General features: G+C 47.7%; 1 protein-coding gene across 1 annotated transcript; it reads right to left on the bottom strand.

Moving 5' to 3' along the window:
* CMPK2 (cytidine/uridine monophosphate kinase 2) lies at window positions 734–17,209 on the bottom strand. The gene is made up of 5 exons (XM_018055703.1): window positions 16,432–17,209; window positions 15,081–15,195; window positions 13,572–13,773; window positions 4,170–4,403; window positions 734–2,746 (listed from the first exon to the last, which is right to left on the bottom strand). The coding sequence occupies exons 1-5, from the start codon at window positions 17,098–17,100 to the stop codon at window positions 2,629–2,631; spliced, it is 1,338 nt and encodes a 445-aa protein (XP_017911192.1). The 5' UTR covers window positions 17,101–17,209; the 3' UTR covers window positions 734–2,628.

Raw genomic sequence — 18,513 nt, 5'->3', positions numbered from 1 at the left:
ATGGATGCACCCTCCAGGTTGGAGCCCCAGACACTCACCCATGCCCAGAGCTTACCCGTTCTCATAAGTGACGGCCGCCCCCTCATTCTGCTTCCCCAGCTGTGTAGGATCACTGTCCTCACTGACTCCCAAATGCCTTACCACCATCCTGAATAGCAAGCGGTGTGCAGGGTTAAAAGGGGAGGGGGGCCACCCTCCCCCTGACATTCCTAATCCCCTTCTGCTCATGGAAAGGACCTGTCACGGAGTGGTCACTTGGCCACTCCAGGGGTAAGAAAGACTTGGAAATTCCTGGCAGTGACATGTCAAACTCAAAGTTCTATCACTGTGGCAGAGATGAAGAATAAATATTTGGGACACTCAAGGTCTATTTCAGGAACAGAAACAAAAGTGATAACAAAACAAAGCCAAACAGGTGATTCCTTGTTATCGTCTTCCAGGCAGGAGGTGCTATCTCATACTCAGTGATCTTATCCCTTTCAGTATATAAAGACAAGTGGATGAAGAATTATTAGATTAGAGGACTAAATCTCTTTACAATCTGCAATGAGGAAGGGATTGCACTTTCTTGAAATGATGTTTAAAATGAAACAAAAATGCCTTCCTCTTCCTCTGAAAGCATTTTGACCACAAATTCACATCTTTTCACTTCTTTAACCCCAAATCCCCTCCCTTACAAGAGGCATACTGGGGGATCACCGTCAAGAAAACCCACACATTCTGGCCAACAGAGTAGCTTAGAAAACCACAGCAAGTTTATTCATTGGCAAGGTACATACAGAAAGCATTAAACGTTTGTTTTTAGGTGCCAGCATATGCTTTTGAAAATGTTTGAAGTCAATAACACCAACAGCCTAATTAGATACCCATCTTCACCCAAGCGTGATTTATCAGCTTTAAAAAATATTTACCTAAAGTTAAATATTTATATACGTACATATGTGCATGCTCAGTGACTTTAGTCCTGCCCAATTCTTCTTGACCCCATGGACTAGAGCCCACCAGGCTCCTCTGTCCAGAGGATTCTCCAGGCAAGAAGACTGGAGTGGGTTGTCATTTTCTCCTCCAGGGGATCTTTCTGACCCAGGGACTGAACTTGCATCTTCTGTGGCTCCTGCATTGCAGATGGAATCTTTACCGCTGAGCCACTAGGGAAGCCCATATATGTACATATACTATGCATAAATTACCTACAGTTCTTTTGAAAAATAATGATATAGCCAATATAAACTTTATTAAAATTTAAGAGTCCATGTGATAAACCTGATGATGCCTTAAATTTTTCTGAGGAGATGTCTTCTTGAGCCATTTCCCTGAAGTAGTTCACAGATTCAATCTATCTTAGAACTGGAAGGAATTTTAAGTAATCACCTAGTTCACCCAATGCCTTAAGAAAAATAAAGAATTACTGTCACTTTTTAGATCAAGTTACATGATGTGAAATAACTCACCCAAGGCCTCAAGACTATTAAGTTTCTGTTTTCTCAACTATTTTTCTTTTCTTCTAGCCAAACAAATCTCAATACCAATTGCATGTGCACTCATAAGACATTGAAGTGCAAGATAATTCATTGAGAAATCCCATTCCAGGATCCCATATCCTACTGCTTACTCAGTAGGATAAATTGCATCTGTCTAATAAAAACACATAGCAAGCGTTACATTCAGCTTCTTGGCTTCGGTTCTGATTAGTAAAACGCACCCCCTACACGGAGGACAAACAAGATGTAAACTTCAGTACAAATGCATGACTGGCTTGGCTCCGTTTAACGCATCAGTTGCTTCAGTCGTGTCCGACTCTTGCAACCCCATGGACTGTAGCCGCCAGGCTCCTCTGTCCATGGGATTCTCCAGGCAAGAATACAGGAGTGGGTTGCCATGCTCTCCTCCAGGGGATCTTCCAGACCCAGGGACGGAACCAGCATCTTTTAAGTCTCCTGCATTGGCAGGTGGGTTCTTTACCACTAGCACCACCAGGGAAGCCCTTAGAGCATCTAGCTCCATGCAGACTACTCCTTCCATCCAAAGCCATGTTTTCGGAGGAAAGGAGAGGAACGTAAATCAGCAGAACAGAATCCAAGGACTCTTGGTGTGTTTGTATTCAGAGCCTCTCGGGGTGGCCTCCTCTGCGTTTGACTTTGTAATGCTAACCAAGAGGACCCGTTTAGGGGCCAGAAGCCGTAGACACAAGCCAGACGTTTCTTGCTCAGAGTTCACCACCCCAAGATGGGTTCTGACAGCTGGGACACACAGACACGTTCTTTGGGACGCAAGCCTGCACATCCACAGGGAGCGCCATGCGGGGGGGTTCCACGGATCTGGATGACCTTCTCGGTCGCTTCTGCCCACCTTGCGCTTTCTAGAGGAGACACACCTTGGAAGGACTCAGTGGGGGTGCAGTTTAAGAACCCGTTCCAAGCAAACGTTCATTATACTTGGCAGATGGCAGCCACATGAGTCCTTTGGTCAGAACAACAGTTTAGGTAAAACTGAAATGTCCACTCTTCTGACACACAACACGCTTTACACAACTGAAATCTGGGAAAACCGCACAACCAGTTGTGGGCTTAGATGGATCAAACAGCATCAGGTTAGTAAAATGTGTTGCCTGGCCTGGAGTAACTACAATTAATTGCAATTATTTTGGATTACACTTAACACCATCTGGAGGACCTTTTCTCGTGATGGGCTGGCATCCACCACGTGGCAGCCGGGGTTCTCCATCCGCTGGTAGCACACTTCTACCCTGGAGACAGGCAGAATGAAAGAGTCAGCCCATGTGTTAACACAGCCCTTCGTGCAAATGTTGTTTTCCTACAGTAATACAAACAGCTTGAAGCCAGGTCCCCATCTGGTTGAGCTCACTCCCCCTACCCCGGGCAACTTGCTGTGCCCAGGAAACATTTAACACATCTAGTTTAATAAATGAAAAATTAATAATATTTTATAGCTAGCCTTTATTGAACGCCTAGTACTGCCAAGCCTTAGCATTCTGCATATTCTTCTCATTTTATACTCAAGAGTAACTTTTACTCTTGAGTAGAACCATTGTCATTTATCCCCATTTGGCAAAGAAAGGGGCAGACGCTCAGAGAGCTTAAGTTTCCCAGTGGCAATTTTCTCGAGTCCGCACCCTGAAGGATTCTACACAAGCCAGAGGTCCTTGGCATGAGCACTGTTTTCACTTAGGACTCTTCTGCGATTGCACAGAATTCCACCTCCTTTTCTGGTGTTAACCAGCCTTTGCATGTGCGGAATGCCCAGGGACGATCATGTGACCAAAACTCTAGCGCTTTCTGGTTAAAACGAGTACCCAGACTCAGTCATAAAAAGGAATGAAGCAATGCCACCTGCAGTGACATGGACGGGTGGACCTAGAGACTGTCACACTGAGCGAAGCAAGTCAGACAGGGAAAGACAAATATCATATATCACTTATATGTCGGATCTAAAAAAAAAAAAAAAAACAGTTCAAAGGAACCTATTTACAAAACAGAAAGAATCAGAGACGTGGAAAACAAACGTATGGTTAAGTAAGGGAGTAACTGTTAGTCACTCAGTTGTGTCTGACTCTTTGCGACCTCACAGACTGCAGCCTGCCTGCCAGGCTCCTCCATCCTGGGGATTCTCCAGGCAAGAATACTGGAGTGGGTTGCCATGCCCTCCTCCAGGGGATCTTCACCACCCAGGGACTGAACCCATGTCTCTTGTGTCTCCCATGCTAGACAAATCACTTAACCTTTTGAGCATCAGTTTTGGAAGCTGTAAAACATGGCTAATATTGTCCTTGCAAGGGTTACAGAGCATCAGAAGTAAAAGCCTGACACACAGGGAGCCCCTAGCAGGTAAGACTCACAGTGTGGTCATCAGACAGTGCTCATGTGTGTCCCGTTACAATGGCCCAGAAAGGCGTGTGGTCTCACTCAGATTCACCCTGCCGCTGACACAGCCAGGACTAGGAGGAAGGTATCCCCTGGCTACAGAACAACCTCACTGGAGCCACAGGGAATCGACCCAGGGGAAGGGGTGACTAACTAAGAGGACACTGCCTCGCTGGTTTGGAAAATGGGAGCCATGTCATCTCCTCCATTCTCCTGGAGTCAGTGCTGTTTCTGGGTCATCACCACAGCCAGAAACCCCTGCCCCTCACATCACATCAGGACACCTACTTTTGACGAAATATGCTGTTGGTCTCCAGCTCAGCCTCCTCTCTGGTCTTCTCCATGCCTCGGCCCTCAATCCTCTGCATCCTCTCCTCAGGGCTCACAGTGAGCAGCAGGACCAGGTCGGGTTTGAGCAGGTCCCTGGGCCACTGGTATATAGGGTGATGGACGGGGGGCAGGTGCTGGAGGCCCCCACTCACCTCGGTGGCTATGGCATAGGTGGCCGTGCTGTGCCAGTACCTGAGAAGGAAAGAGGTAGTGAGTTCTCCATCTGCAGAGGAAATCAAGGCAGTACATAAAAATCAGCCACTGAGGATGACAAAACCAGGGATGGCTCTGCTGAACTTGTCCTAGTACTGTACACATTAAAGAGATAAAACAAAATCTTATTTTTTAACAAATTTATAACAGATAAAAATTAGTTAGAATCAGTAACCACAATAAGAATCTGGTGCACTCTTCTCAGAGCTCCATTTTCTCAGTTGAAATTGTATGTGTGGCAAGACTACTCTATTGCTTTGGCCCTGCAGGACGCTTTCTTTTTTGAAGGCATAATGGCAGAGGATGTAGATTTATTTGGTTCAGTTCAGTTCAGTCGCTCAGTCATGTCTGACTGTTTGCAACCCCATGGACTACAGCATGTCAGGCTTCCCTGTCCATCACCAACTCCCAGAGCTTGCTCAAACTCAAGTCCATTGAGTTGGTGATGCCATCCAACCATCTCATCCTCTGTCATCCCCTTCTCCTCCTGCCTTCAATCTTTCCCAGCATCAGGGTCTTTTCAAGTGAGTCAGTTCTTCACATCAGGTGGCCAAAGTATTGGAGCTTTAGCTTCAGCATCAGTCCTTCCAATGAGCACTCAGGACTGATTTCCTTTAGGATGGACTGGTTGAATCTCCTTGCAGTCCAAGGGACTTTCAAGAGTCTTCTCCAACACCACAGTTCAAAAGCATCAGTTCTTCAGGGCTCAGCTCTCTTTATAGTCCAACTCTCACATCCATACGTGACTATTGGTAAAACCATAGCTTTGACTAGATGGACCTTTGTCAGTAAGGTAATGTCTCTGCTTTTTAATATGCTGTCAAGGTTGGTCATAACTTTTCTTCCAAGGAGCAAGTGTCTTTTAATGTCATGGCTGCAGTCACCATCTGCAGTGATTTGGGAGCCCAAGAAAATAAAGTCTGTCACTGTTTCTATTGTTTCAGTAGATTTATTTGGTAGTCTGTTGGTATTTAATATTGTGTGTTGGTCAAATAAAAATACACACGCCCATTTGGTTCCTATGGTGTTTTAAAACAGAACTTGTTGAGAAGACACAGAAGCAACCTAAGTGTCCATAAACAGAGAAATGCATAAAGAAGATGGGGGTCCATATACATGATGGAATATTACTCAGCCACGAAAAAGAATGAAATAATGTCATTTGTAGCAACATGGATGACCTAGAGATTATTATACTAAGTGACAAGTCACAGCTAGACAAATGCGTATGATGTCACTTATTATGTAGCATCTAAAATATGACACAAATGAATCGAAGATACTGAAACAAACACAGAAAACAGACTAGTGTCTGCCAAGGGGGAGGGGAGCTGAGGGATGAATGGAGTGGGAGGTTAACAGATGTAAGCTATTATATATAGAATGGATAAACAAGGTCCTGCTATTATATAGCACAGGGAACTCTACTCAACACCCTGCGATAAACCTACAGGAAAGGGAATCTCACTCAGAGGAGACCCTGAACAAAATCCACTGTTCCTCCCTTCGGGCTCTCAACCCTTTCCTACTTGACTCTGTTGAAGGATTCACTGTAAGTCAGACCTAGCCGTTTACAAGCTCTTTTTTGTCTCCTCCATTACAGAATTCATTTTTTAGTCATCGCTACATCTTAAAGCCTGAAACAAGTGTCTGGCACATAATAAGTATGCAATGAATAATGGTTTATTGGATGTGTGATAGACTGCATTAGGATTAAACCAATCAATGCTAAAGAAAACCACCCCTGAATATTCACTGGAAGGGCTGAAGCTGATGCTGAAGCTGAAGCTCCAGTACTTTGGCCACCTGATCTGAAGAGCTGACTCACTGGAAGAAGACCTTGATGCTAATAAAGACTGAAGGCAGGAGGAGAAGGGGTCGGCAGAGGATGAGATCGTTAGATAGCATCATCAACTCAATGGACATGAATCTGAGCAAACTCTGGGAGACAGTGAAAGTGTTAAGTCACTCAGTCATGTCCAACTCTTTGAGAACCCATGAACTGTAGCCCACCAGTCTCCTCTGTCCATGGAATTCTCCAGGCAAGAATACTGGAATAGGTAGCCATGCCCTCCTCCAGGGGATCTTCCCAACCCAGGGACTGAACCCAGGTATCCTGCATTGTAGGCAGATCCTTTACGGTCTAAGACACCAGGGAAGCCACTGGGAGATAGTGAAGGACAGGTAAGTCCGGCCTGCTGCAGTCCATGGGGTCGCAAAGAGTCAAACACAACTTACAGGCTGAAAAACAACAATTAGAATCATTTTATTAATTGGCATCCTTTATTACACTCTTGCCCTGTTTTTGTCATATTCCAGTTTTAAGTGACAAGATGCAAAACTCCAAATCCAGTATCAAAGGACTACAAAAACATTTAAACCTTCACAAATATTTATGAAACAGTTAATACACATCCCACTGTACAGAGGCCCCACGGCCCCATCCTTATCTGGGCTGTCCACTCACTGTATGCGATGTTTTAAAATCCCAGATTGTTAATCACTTTAGATCTGAACTACATTTCACAGTGCAAAGGACATGCTTGTCCTTTATCTACAAAATCATCCACAGTGCTATAAAAGCTGTGTGTTAGTTTACTCTCTGCCACCTACTCAGTTTGTGGATGTAGGTGAGTCTTAAATTCCTTGTCTGGAAAATGAAAGTCATGAAAGCTTTGGTGTTTTCCCCCATAGTTTTTACAAAAATAGTCAAGTGCTTATAAAAAGTGTATCACACTATCATTATAACAAAATATTTAATTCTCACTGGGCACCAGTTAAAACAAAAGCTGCATCATTTCAAATCATGACAATACCAAGAGTACTGAAAGAATAAATGTAAAAAAAGTTAATTTGGGAGTTGATCAATTCTAATGTCATTCATCCTGCAGAGTCCCTTTCCACCTCCAAAAGCATGACCACTGTAGCTGCTGCAGGCTTGAATTCTGCCTGGGGCCACTCGCGTGTCTCATTTTTGTTGTTGTCGTTTAGTTGCTAAGTCACGTCTGACTCATTGCAACCCCACTGACAGTAGCTCGCCAGGTTCCTCTGTCCGTGGGATTTCCCAGGCAAGAATACTGGAGTGAGTTGCCATTTCCTCCTCCAGGGGATCTCAACCCAGGAATAGGACCCATGTATCTTCTGTCTCCTCCATTGGCAGGAGGATTCTTTACCTGTGAGACACCAGTGAAGCCCTGTGTATCACTTACCAGACTCCTAATCACTTACAAACTTGTATTCTCACTTTTTCTATCGGATACAGCTCGTCTCCCCAGCTGAATAAATCCACGCAGGTCGAGGTTTTCTCCTTCTTGGCAACAGAACTACAATCTGCACTGCATTTTGCACGTTCTCCCCGTTCACCAAATTAAATACTCAGCTCTGAATATAGAGGCTGATACGATCTAAATGTAAAAAGCCTTCTTTATTCTAGCAAAAGCATCAGCAAGAATAGATTTTTAAAGGTAATAAGGGTGATTAAGTTGCCAACCTTAACCACAGTCACCATCAAAAATTACTCTGTCTCCCTTATTTTTTCAGCTAGATGATGGTGTTGTCTAAAATGGATTTCGTTAAAATCTTTAAACATGAACAAAACCCACTCAGACAACAAATAACTGCTCTTTTCTTCTCATCTGACAAGGTGATCTAGCATTATCTCTTTAAAGACCGAAATTGCAGACAGTTCACAGACACAAAGAAGAAAAATCAGGGGAGAATGGGGGCCCTGTTTTGCAAAGCCAGAGTCCTCTCACTGACAACACTGCAGCTCATTTTAAATAATCACAGCTTCTGGCCATCAATTTCAGACTCTTTATTATTTCGTTTTCTCCATTCCTGCCATCAGGGAAACCACATTAGTTCAAATCAAATGTAATTTGCTAATGTCTTATACATTGCTTATATAATAATGCTTTATATTTTAATAGCAATTTGTTGTTTGCAATGCATGTCCGCCTACATCAACTCATTGGATATTCATCACGAGTCTTTTTTTTTTTTTTTTCATTTTTATTTTATCTTGGAGTAGAGTTAGTTAACTATGCTATGTTAGTTTCAGGAGTACAGCAAGGTGATTCAGTTACATGTACCTATTCTTTCTCAGATTCTGGTCAGCAGGGAACGGATAAGGAATTAGGGTGTCATGAATAAGCGTCTGCCTCCATGCAAGGAGAGCCAGGGCTGCTGATTTGGGGACATCTCAGGAAATAATACATCTCGTGGAGTCACACTTCACTAGGAAAAGCCTAGTCTTTCTCCACAAGATAAAGGGGACTGTATCACAAAAAAGATAACAGTGCGGTAAATCCGGACACTTCAACAATATGCTGAAAACATCCCACAGGTGACGGAGTCCCACAATAGAAAGCAAAATCTTACCCTTCCTCTAGGATCCTTTGTGACTTGCCAACTCTGAAATAACTATCTTGCCATCCTCACAGTCAAAAGTACCCACCGGTACTAGAGCTGACAGTGAAGGCCTTCTAACTAATTTCTACTGTTTTCATCTCTCCCCCTCAATCACCGCCTCACACTTCATTCTCAATGTACAGAGTGATCTCTTTATGAAATATCAGATATGCAGGTATCTGTCTCTTTTGCACAGAGAAAGACATGTGAAGAGGTAGAAGTTCCATTTCTGGGTGTGGCAGTTAGCTTTTATTTAAAATTGCAGTACAGTTGCTTCAAAACACGATACTAGTTTCTGCTGCACAAGGATGTGAATCAACCGCTGCTGCTGCTGCTAAGTCGCTTCAGTCGTGTCCGACTCTGTGCGACCCCACAGACGGCAGCCCACTAGGCTCCCCCGTCCCTGGGACTCTCCAGGCAAGAACACTGGAGTGGGTTGCCATTTCCTTCTCCAATGCATGAAAGTGAAAAGTGAAAGTGAAGTCGCTCAGTCGTGCCCGACTCTTAGCGACCCCATGGACTGCAGCCTACCAGGCTCCTCCGTCCATGGGATTTTCCAGGCAAGAGTACTGGAGTGGGGTGCCATTGCCTTCTCAGTGTGAATCAACTATATATACACATATATATATATATATATATACACACACACACACATATATCCCCTCCCTTTTGGACCTCTCGCCCGTCTCACCCCTCTAGGTCATCACAGAGCACCGAGCTGAGCTCCCTGAGCTATAAAGCAGCTTCCCACTAAGCATCCATTTTACACATGGTCATGTTTACATGTACATGTCAATCGCAATTTCCCAATTCCGTCCACCCTTCTTCCCCCACTTTTTGTCCACACATCCATTCTCTAAATCTGCAGGCCCTGCAAACTGGGCCGTCTGTACCATTTTTCTAGATGCATTAATATACAATATTTGTTTTTCTCTTTCTGACTTACTTCACTCTTTAGGTCCACCCACGTCGCTACAAAGGACCCAATTCTGTTCCTTTTTATGGCTAAGTAATACTCTATTGTATATATGTGCTCATTTTCTTTATCTTTATGGCATCACTGACTCAACAGACATGAGTTTGGGCAAGCTCCAGGAGTTGGTGATGGACAGGGAAGCCTGGCATGCTGCAGTCCATGGGGTCGCAGAGTTGGACATGGCTATGCAACTGAACTGGACGGAACTTCTTTATTCATTCCTCTGTTGATGGACATTTGGGTCGCTTCCATGTTCTGGCTATAGCTTTTAAATGACTAACGTTCCCACCAAGAATGGCGGAAAAGTTGGACTAGTTATAGTGGAAGACCAGCAGTGCTAAATGTTGACCAGGATGTGGGTCAAAGGGAATTCTCAGACACCACTGTGGAGGGAGGGTGGGGAGGGTGCTGTGAAGTTTCAACCACTTCAGCACTTTTTTGTGGCGCCTCCTCCAGGTGAGTACACGTGAGCCCCCTGCACCCTTGCAATCCCACTCCTGGGATTCTAGGCAACAGAGACATACACGGGAAACTGAGGGCCGGCATCAGCTAGGTCCCTTCAACTGTAACTTGCTTAATAAATAATAAACTGTAACCTGCCTTGACTCATCACGCCTGATTTAACTGTTTTCATAAACCCCTGCATGTTCTACAAGCGTCACATAGCCTAAACAGTAAGTAGCAAGATCCTTCTCCACCCCCATCGATAGTATCTGGGTCCTAGGAGTCTTAAGATGTTTGCCTAAGTTGGAGTTCTTTCAGGAACTTGGAGTCAGTGGTGTGCGTTTCAAGCTCCAGGCTTAGGACTGGTTGGGATCACTGACCCTCCCAAGGTAGCGACTGGTCAGCTACCTTTTGGTGTCAGAGGGCCAAAAAGGTCAACTATGTAGCCATTCTCCAGACATGCTTGGCTACACCTGCACCCTATGATCACGTTACCTTTCTCCTACTTACTATCACCTTTTCCCAGGCTCCCCACACCTCAAGACCACAAGGGCTTCCTTGGTAGCTCAGCTAGTAAAGAATCTGCCTGCAATGCAGGAGACCTGGGTTCGAACCCTGGGTTGGGAAGATCCCCAGGAGAAGGGAAAGGCTACCCACTCCAGTATTCTGGCCTGGAGAATTCCATGGACTATACAGTCCATGGGGTCGCAAAGAGTCGGACACAACTGAGTGACTTTCACATCACTTCACTCACCACACCTCAGACTACCATGTGTCCTTATCCCATAAATATCCAAGCCCCTCGCTTTGGAGAAGGTGGACCTGAGATTTACTCCCATCTCCTAGCTTGGTGACTTTGTGAATACAGCCTTTCTTTGCTGCAAACAGAGGCTCAGGGTTTGGCTTGGGGAACTCTGGGCAAACCAACCAGGATTGGTAACACACGTGGGCAAACAAAGCTGTATGAAAGAATGGCTGTGGCAACAGCGACAAAGCTCACAGGTCGCAGGAAGTCAGACGCAAATGGCACTCGAAGTCTATCTGCCTATGTAGACTGTTCAAGAACAAGCAGAACAAATATGATCCAGGAATGCATAATCAAGGCTGTGGTTCCCACCAGGGGAGGGATGGGTCATGACTGAAAGGGAAGGACTTACAGGATTAAGCAAGGTTCTAAGTCACGATGTGGGTGCAGGTTGTCCTTGAATGTGTTCACTTTTTGAAATTCCTTGAGACTTCCATTTGTAATTACTTCTCTTCCCTTAACACTTGTCAGACTTTAATGCAATCACTCATCTTTCCAAAAATAAGAAAAACTGCAGCAAGACAGTAAGATGTACATGGGAGAAAAGCTTAGGATGAATTCAGCTGCAATGGAAGTCTTGTGGCCCTCCCTGTTAACTGTATCTCTCTCCTTCGCAGAGGACAGCACTCTCCTAAATTGAATGGTCAACACCTTTCCAGCCCTTTTTTAACTTTTAACTGCAGGATAATTGCTTCACCATGTTGTGTTGGTTTCTGCCATACAACAGTGTGAATCAGCCGTAAGCATTCATATATCCAGAACTTCCCAGGTGGCAGTAGTGGTAAAGAAACCTCTTGCCAATTTAGGAGACATAAGAGATGCGGGTCCCATCCCTGGGTCAGGAAGATCACACTGGAGGAAGGCATGGCAACTCACTCCAGTATTCTTGCCTGAAGAATCCCATGGACAGAGGAGCCTGGTGGGCTACAATCCATACAGTCGCAGAGTCAGACACTACTGAAGCAACTTAGCATGCATGCATACGTATGTCCCCTCCCTCTTGAACTTTCCTCCCACCCTCTACCCTCCAGCCCTTTTTATGGTATTTTTTTTCTATTATTTTGCATGTAGTCTACTGAACATCTTTCTGTAACTTGATTTCTTTCATTTGAAATGACGGTTTTGTAACTTATGCACACTGACACAAGTGTACTCATGCACACAGCTATAGGACACTCCATTCTATAAACACACCGGTATTTATTTACTTTCTTCTGCTGAGGCCTATTGGTTTTTCAAGGTTTTCAGTATTATGAACAAAGCTGAGATAGACTCTCTTGGTGTTTCTCCAGGAGATACAAGAATCTGCTCAAATCTTCCACTTTGCTTCTCAAATTGCTCCCCAAGTCACCAGGCAGGTACTCACTCTCACCAGCACCACAAGGGTTTCTACTGATCCATAACATCTCCACTCAGACCTTTTCAATCAGGGCTTACTACCCTGATGAGAGGAAATTGGGACCTCATCGTCGTTTCAATTTTCATTTCACCGATTCCTGGTGACTTTAACCCTAGCATGACTTGCTTGTCGTACCTGTTGTCTATTTTTGTGGCACTTTAAAGCCATTTTTTTAAATTTATGGAAATTTAAAATATAACTCACCTTATGCCACTCTATTATCTGAAACCTTCCCAAGGCTCCCCTCTGTACTCAGAATAAAATCTGCACTCTATCACAGATACAGACACTGCTGATCTCTCTCTGTCTTTTTATCCATCCAGATAGCAGACACTCGTCCAGAAGTTTTCCTGGCCTGTTTCCAGCCCTGGAACATGTTCCCTTTGCTCTTGCATCCCCCTCCAGCAAAGCTTTCACTCCACAACTTTCCATGTCTGTCCTTCCAGGGTCATTGACAGCTCAGGCCAATGGCACCTCCTCGCACAGGCCTTACTAAACCACATCTAGTGGGGGGTCAGCCATCCTCAACCACACGGCCTTGCACTCTCCTTCTCACAGTCCTGACCATTCTCTGATTATCACCTTGCGTATCCATGTGCTCGACTACCATCCTCTCCTTCAGCACACTTGCTCCATGAAAGCTAGGCATTTTCTAGCTCATTCCCCTCCGAGTCCCCTAAATCAAGAAGTCACTGGCAAACGGTAAATGCCCAATATATGTTTGGTGAACAAACCAATAAACAAATGAGTCACTGAAAGCTCAATTTGTGAAGTAGGGACTTTTGTTAATATTCCCAACATGGTATTTCTAGCTTTCTCACTTTGGCAAGCTACTTAACTTTTCTAAGACCTGTGTTTCTCATTAGCAATTTCAGGATCCAAGTAGTAGTGATTGTTCCAGAGGTTAGGATAGTCTGTGGAACGTTCTTGGCAAAATGCCAGCCAATGGTATGGGCTAATAAATCATAGACATTATTCCCATTATTATCATAATACAGTTTGGCTTAAACACAATTGTATAATTGCATATACATATGTACGCTACATGGACACACACACACACACTCATACGTTAGGAAGAAAATGCCAAATTCAAGGCAATATTACACCTACCTGTCGACAATCACAGGCGATTTGGTAGATTCTTTAGCTATTTCAGAAGCCACGATATAATTGCCCAAAGAGTAAAAAGCTCTTCTAATGATAGTTGGTTCATCATCAAAGATTTTCCTCCACTGGCTGATGCAAGAGGGTGGTGACTTCAAGAGAACAGCCTTCAGTGAATCTGAAACTGACTGGGTCACGGTGGTTTTACCTGCAGGTCACACACAAAATACAGCAGATCTTAACCAAGGCCACGGTATCTCTCCCCAAAGTTAACAGTAACTCAGAAAGAGCAAAGACAATTTTTCTGCCTATAAAACTTATGAGTTGAATAAATAATATGATTCTTTATTTTTAAAAAGTTGCTGACCCTTAGGAACTTGGGATTCCTCTATTGGTGTTATTAATAGTACCTCTCCGACCTCTGTCCTAAGTCACTTCAGTCGTGTCTGGCTCTAGAGACCTCAAAGACAGTAGCCCACCAGGCTCCTCTGTCCATGGCATTCTCCAGGCAAGAATACTGGGTGGGTTCGATTTAGGGGATCTTACTGCCCCATGGATTGAACCCATATCTCTCATGTCTCCTGGGCTGCCAAGTGGGTCCTTTACCACTAGCGCCACCTGGGAAGCGCTATTAATAGAATGTATGTTGTATTCAGTTGCTCAGTCCTGTCCGACTCTTTTCAACCCCATGGACTGTAGCCCGCCAGGCTCCTCTGACCATGGGGATTCTCCAGGCCAGAATACTGGAGTGGGTAGCCTTTCCCTCCTCCAGGGCATCTTCCCGACCCAGGGATGGAACCCAGGTCTCCCGCTTTGCAGGCAAATCCTTTACAGTCTGAGCCAAAACAAAATGGTCACCTCGTTGGTTTACAACTAAGGATAACCTCTGGCATCACCTCCCAGGCCCTTATTCCCCTCCTCAGTCAGCTGACACAGAAGGAGACAGCCTCCCATGGAACCTCATACTGTGGCTGTCCCGGGTCTGCCCTGCCCTTGGGCCACCCTCCTCCTGCTGCTGCGTTTTGGGCCAAGTGTGGGCACATCTCTTGCATTCTGACACCTTGTGGCAACTTTGAAGGCTTCTGTCCTCCACTCCCTAGTTTTCCCAAACTTTGCTCCTGCGGTTCCTGGCTGCACCGGGCCGCTTCAAGTCTCCAACTGCCTGCATGCTGCCATTTCTTCTGTCTGGAGGATCTTTCCCACTTTCTTCACTCGACCAGCGCCTGTCCCACTGAAAATCCAATCCAGGGATCCACCCCTCCAAGCTCTGCCAGACCATGACCTACCCCTCCTCTCACACCAAGGGGGCTGCATTCCCCGGTGTTCATGGGGGAACCCGAGGCTCAGCTCCCCTGGAAGTTATCCATTTTTCATCCCAAGCCAGCTTCACTTCGTCCCTGGCACACAGGAAGTTTATGAGTTGAACCCTCAATTCGTTTTGCTTGCCAAGACCTGTCTATTTCTGCAATTGATGTTACTCTCACTGCCTAGAACCAGCAGGTGACATTTTCTTACCTGTGGCATCCAAGCCCTCAATGACAATGACAGGGAACCTTCCCTTCTGGACCTGCTCTGGGCACTGGTCCACCAGATCGAGCACATCTCGGGCTTCAGGAATGAAGGACGTGCACTGGAAAGCAACATCGGCACATCAGCAGCGGAGCCACAGGGCCAGGGCAGGAGCTATGTCTAACTGCTGGGAAGACTGCATGGAGCTGATAAGGCAGAGCTGTGTTTGGCACCAGACCGAAGTGCAAAGCATTTTGAACCTCAGAAAGGTTCTGAACTGTTCCTGACCTCGATGTGCACTCACAGAATCTCTACAGAGGCCCAAATGTATTCTTTTCTTATGTGCTTTCTCTGAGCAAGGCAATATTCTAAGTGCCCTTGGGAGTATCAATTTGGCCTCTCTTCAAGATAGCTACGAGAATGTTGTTATTAACCCCATCTACGAATTACAGAAACCAAGGCAAAGAAATGCTTAAGAAATTTACTGAAAGGGACACAGGCCTGCTAAGTTGCTTCAGTCATGTCCGACTCTGCGACCCTGTGGACTGTAGCCGGTCAGGCTCCTCTGTCCATGGGATTCTCCAGGCAAGAATACTGGAGTGGGTTACCAAGCCCTCCTCCAGGGAATCTTCCCAGCCCAGGGATACAATCCAAGTCTCTCAAGTCTCCTGCATTGGCAGGTGAGTTCTTTACCAGCAGCACCACCTGGGAAGCTCAATAAATACCAAAATCTGCATCCAAACCCAGGTTCTGCAACTGTAAGCACTCAGAAATAAGCCCAAGTTCCTAAAATGTATCTAAGATACAAGAGTCCAGCCTCAGGACCTATAGGCTGCGGTCAGAATGTCAGCCATCCCGCACCAAGCACCTCTGTGTGTCACCTGATTCCTTGTCCTAACACCGCAAGGCAGGTGTGTTACACACGAAATAAGTAGCAGCCAGTAAGCAGGCAGGCACCACTTAAGCCTTAGTTTCTCCATCCCCCAAACTCAAGCCCTCTTCTCTATGCTCCGATCTCCCAGAACCTCCCAGAACTGGATAACTGCTTCTGAGATGGCCCAGCTCTTGCACACACCCAGCGGGCCCTCCCCCCGCCCTCCAGGGGCACCCCACCGCTCCTGCTGGGATGTCAGCCTCCCATGTGGGGTTGGGGGTCCTGGCGGGCAAGAATCCGGAAAGAACCCGGAGTCTAAACAGCTGCTGGCACAGAAGCCGCCTTCACCACCCGACTTGCTAACAGGAGTAAAGAGGCAAAAGACGTCGGGACAGGCCAGCCCCCCGCCCCGGGAGAGCCCACTGCCTCCACGTCCCTGCTTCGGGGGGTCCCTGAGCGCTGGGAAAGGACCTGACTTCTTACCGCCTCCAAGACGGCGCGGGCGGCCTCCCGGTGCGGGAAGACCCCGGAGCTGGGCAGGTCGGGCACCACCGGGTGCAGGGCGGGCTCCGGTGCAGGCCCCACGCGCTCGCCGCCCAGCTGCTGCCAGCCCCGGCCGTCCCACCGCTCCCAGGGGCGCTGCCACAGATGGCAGAGCGGGTCCCGGGAGAACTCGGCCAAGAGCGGGCGCGGGGCCTCGGGGCAGGCGTCCAGCAGCGCCAGCAGCGCTTGCCGGGTGTCGGGGCTGTCGCGGGGGTCACGGAGCAGGAAGCCGTGCTGCAGGGCCCCGGCGCCGCCGTCCGGGCAGTAGCCCAGCAGCCGGCGCAGCTCGCACCTCTGGAAGGGGCCGCGCCGCAGCTGCTGCCGCAGGTGCTGATGAAGCCGGGCCGCGCGCACCCGGGCCCCCACGCCCCCGGTCCCCGGCACGCTCAGCGAGTAGCTGCGGCCCGGGGGACCCAGGAGCGCGGCCACGCGGGGGTCGGGGCGCGCGCCCGGGGCCTGCTCGCCCACCGCAAAGTGCGCCAGAGTGCAACCCGGCAGCTCCAGCGCGAAGCAGCGCGGCGGCTCCATGGCCCGAGCGCAGGCCCCGCGGCGCCGGCCCGAGAGGCGCGCGAGCAGCCGCCGCGCGCGCGGGTGGCGGCCGAAGGTCATGGGCGCCTCCCGGTGCCGCCCCGCACGCCGGGGAAACGAAAGCTGGGAACCGGCGGGCGGCACCCCGCGGGAAGCGAAAACTAAGCGGCGGCGGCGGCGGGAAGTGGGCGGGGCCTGGGTTGGGGCGACCTCCCCGGCTTCGCCTCCGCCTCCGCCCGACCGCGAGGTCGCGCCGCGAGTAGGCCGTCTCCAGGAGGGGCCGGAGGGGCAACCGCAGAGGCCGGGGCCCCGGGCCGCCTCCGATGGGGACCCACGATGGGAGGCTGGCCCGTGGCCCCAGGCCCCCGGTTGAATAATTCCTCCTGTGTTGCTTATGCCCGGGTACGGAGCGCGCGTGGTTGCGCGCGCGTGTGTCTTTTCATTGGGGTCCACCCTGCGCTCCGCGCCCCGCGCCACCACCCTCACCGGCTCTTCCCCGCCCGGCTGCAGCGCCGACGCCTCCCCGGGGCTCGCCCCGCAGACCCGGCGCGGCGCTCCGACCGCCTTCCCCGCGGCCGCGCCGAGACTCCGGTGCTGGGAGCCGCTGAGCGCTTTCCGTCCGCTTTACAGATGCTTTTCCCTGTTTTAGGATTATCTCTCTCCTTTAGTTGCCTCTCAGACTGAGAAGTGTCCCCAGGTTGGCCCCTCCAAGTGGCCTTACAGACGCCCAAGTCTTGCACGCAGCTCCAATGAGACAGCAGTGAGGTGGCCTGACAGCGCCTTCATCAGCCAGCACTGGCTTTCCACAGAAAAGCAGCAATTACAAGATTATTTGGATGTTTTCGTTTGTTTGTACTCCTTCTCTCGTATCTTTTAAAATAATTGCTAAGCAGACGCCAGAATTAGAAACAAAGATGGAAAACGGTAGATAAACAGAAAACAAATAATTACGATTTAATCCGTGTGCATTTAGAGTGGGATTAGGTCTAATTCTAAGCTCAAACCGCTTTTTAATAAGTATGAGCTATTTCATGTGAAGTATGCCTAATAGGGAAGGAATAATTCTGAGATTAAGATGTTTTTAGTTCTGTATGAACAATCTGACGTTTGGACATCGATGGAACAGGTTGTCAAGAGTGTGGAGTACAAAGTTCTTTCTGTTCTTCAGGACTGTAGTGAATCCTCCAGAGAACCTCTCTTCTACCTCTTTTCCATGACCACCCCCATCATATCTGCTCTTCACTCAGGTTTTCCTCTCCACTTGCCTACCAGGAGACCGTGACCTCGGTGACCCTGTAGGATCTGGGGTCAGTCAGCGGTAACCTTGTGTTGAAGACTGGAGACAAAAAGTCTTCATTGATAAAGGGGAAAACAATCTGTCGTATTGTTTAGCTCAATTTCAAGTGCCTAGGACAGAGAATGATGGCTCCAGCTTGGGTGGATATTTGAATAAACTTTCCTGCAGTGACCTATCCTGTGACTGTGGGGGAGAGA

This window comes from Capra hircus, chromosome 11 (assembly GCF_001704415.2).
Source record: "Capra hircus breed San Clemente chromosome 11, ASM170441v1, whole genome shotgun sequence".
NCBI classification, from domain to species: Eukaryota; Metazoa; Chordata; class Mammalia; order Artiodactyla; family Bovidae; genus Capra; species Capra hircus.
This window is presented reverse-complemented; position numbering and strand designations above follow the sequence as displayed.

Bases quoted from the DNA above. Each gene is read 5' to 3' on its own strand.
- CMPK2 (XM_018055703.1), bottom strand. From the start codon at position 17,100: ATGACCTTCGGCCGCCACCCGCGCGCGCGGCGGCTGCTCGCGCGCCTC. The intron at 15,196-16,431 runs GTAAGAAGTCAG...GTTGCTTTCCAG, and splicing joins CCCGCGCCGTCTTGGAGGCG to TGCACGTCCTTCATTCCTGA. The intron at 4,404-13,571 runs GTAGGTGTAATA...TTTCCTTCTCAG, and splicing joins TCGCCTGTGATTGTCGACAG to GTACTGGCACAGCACGGCCA.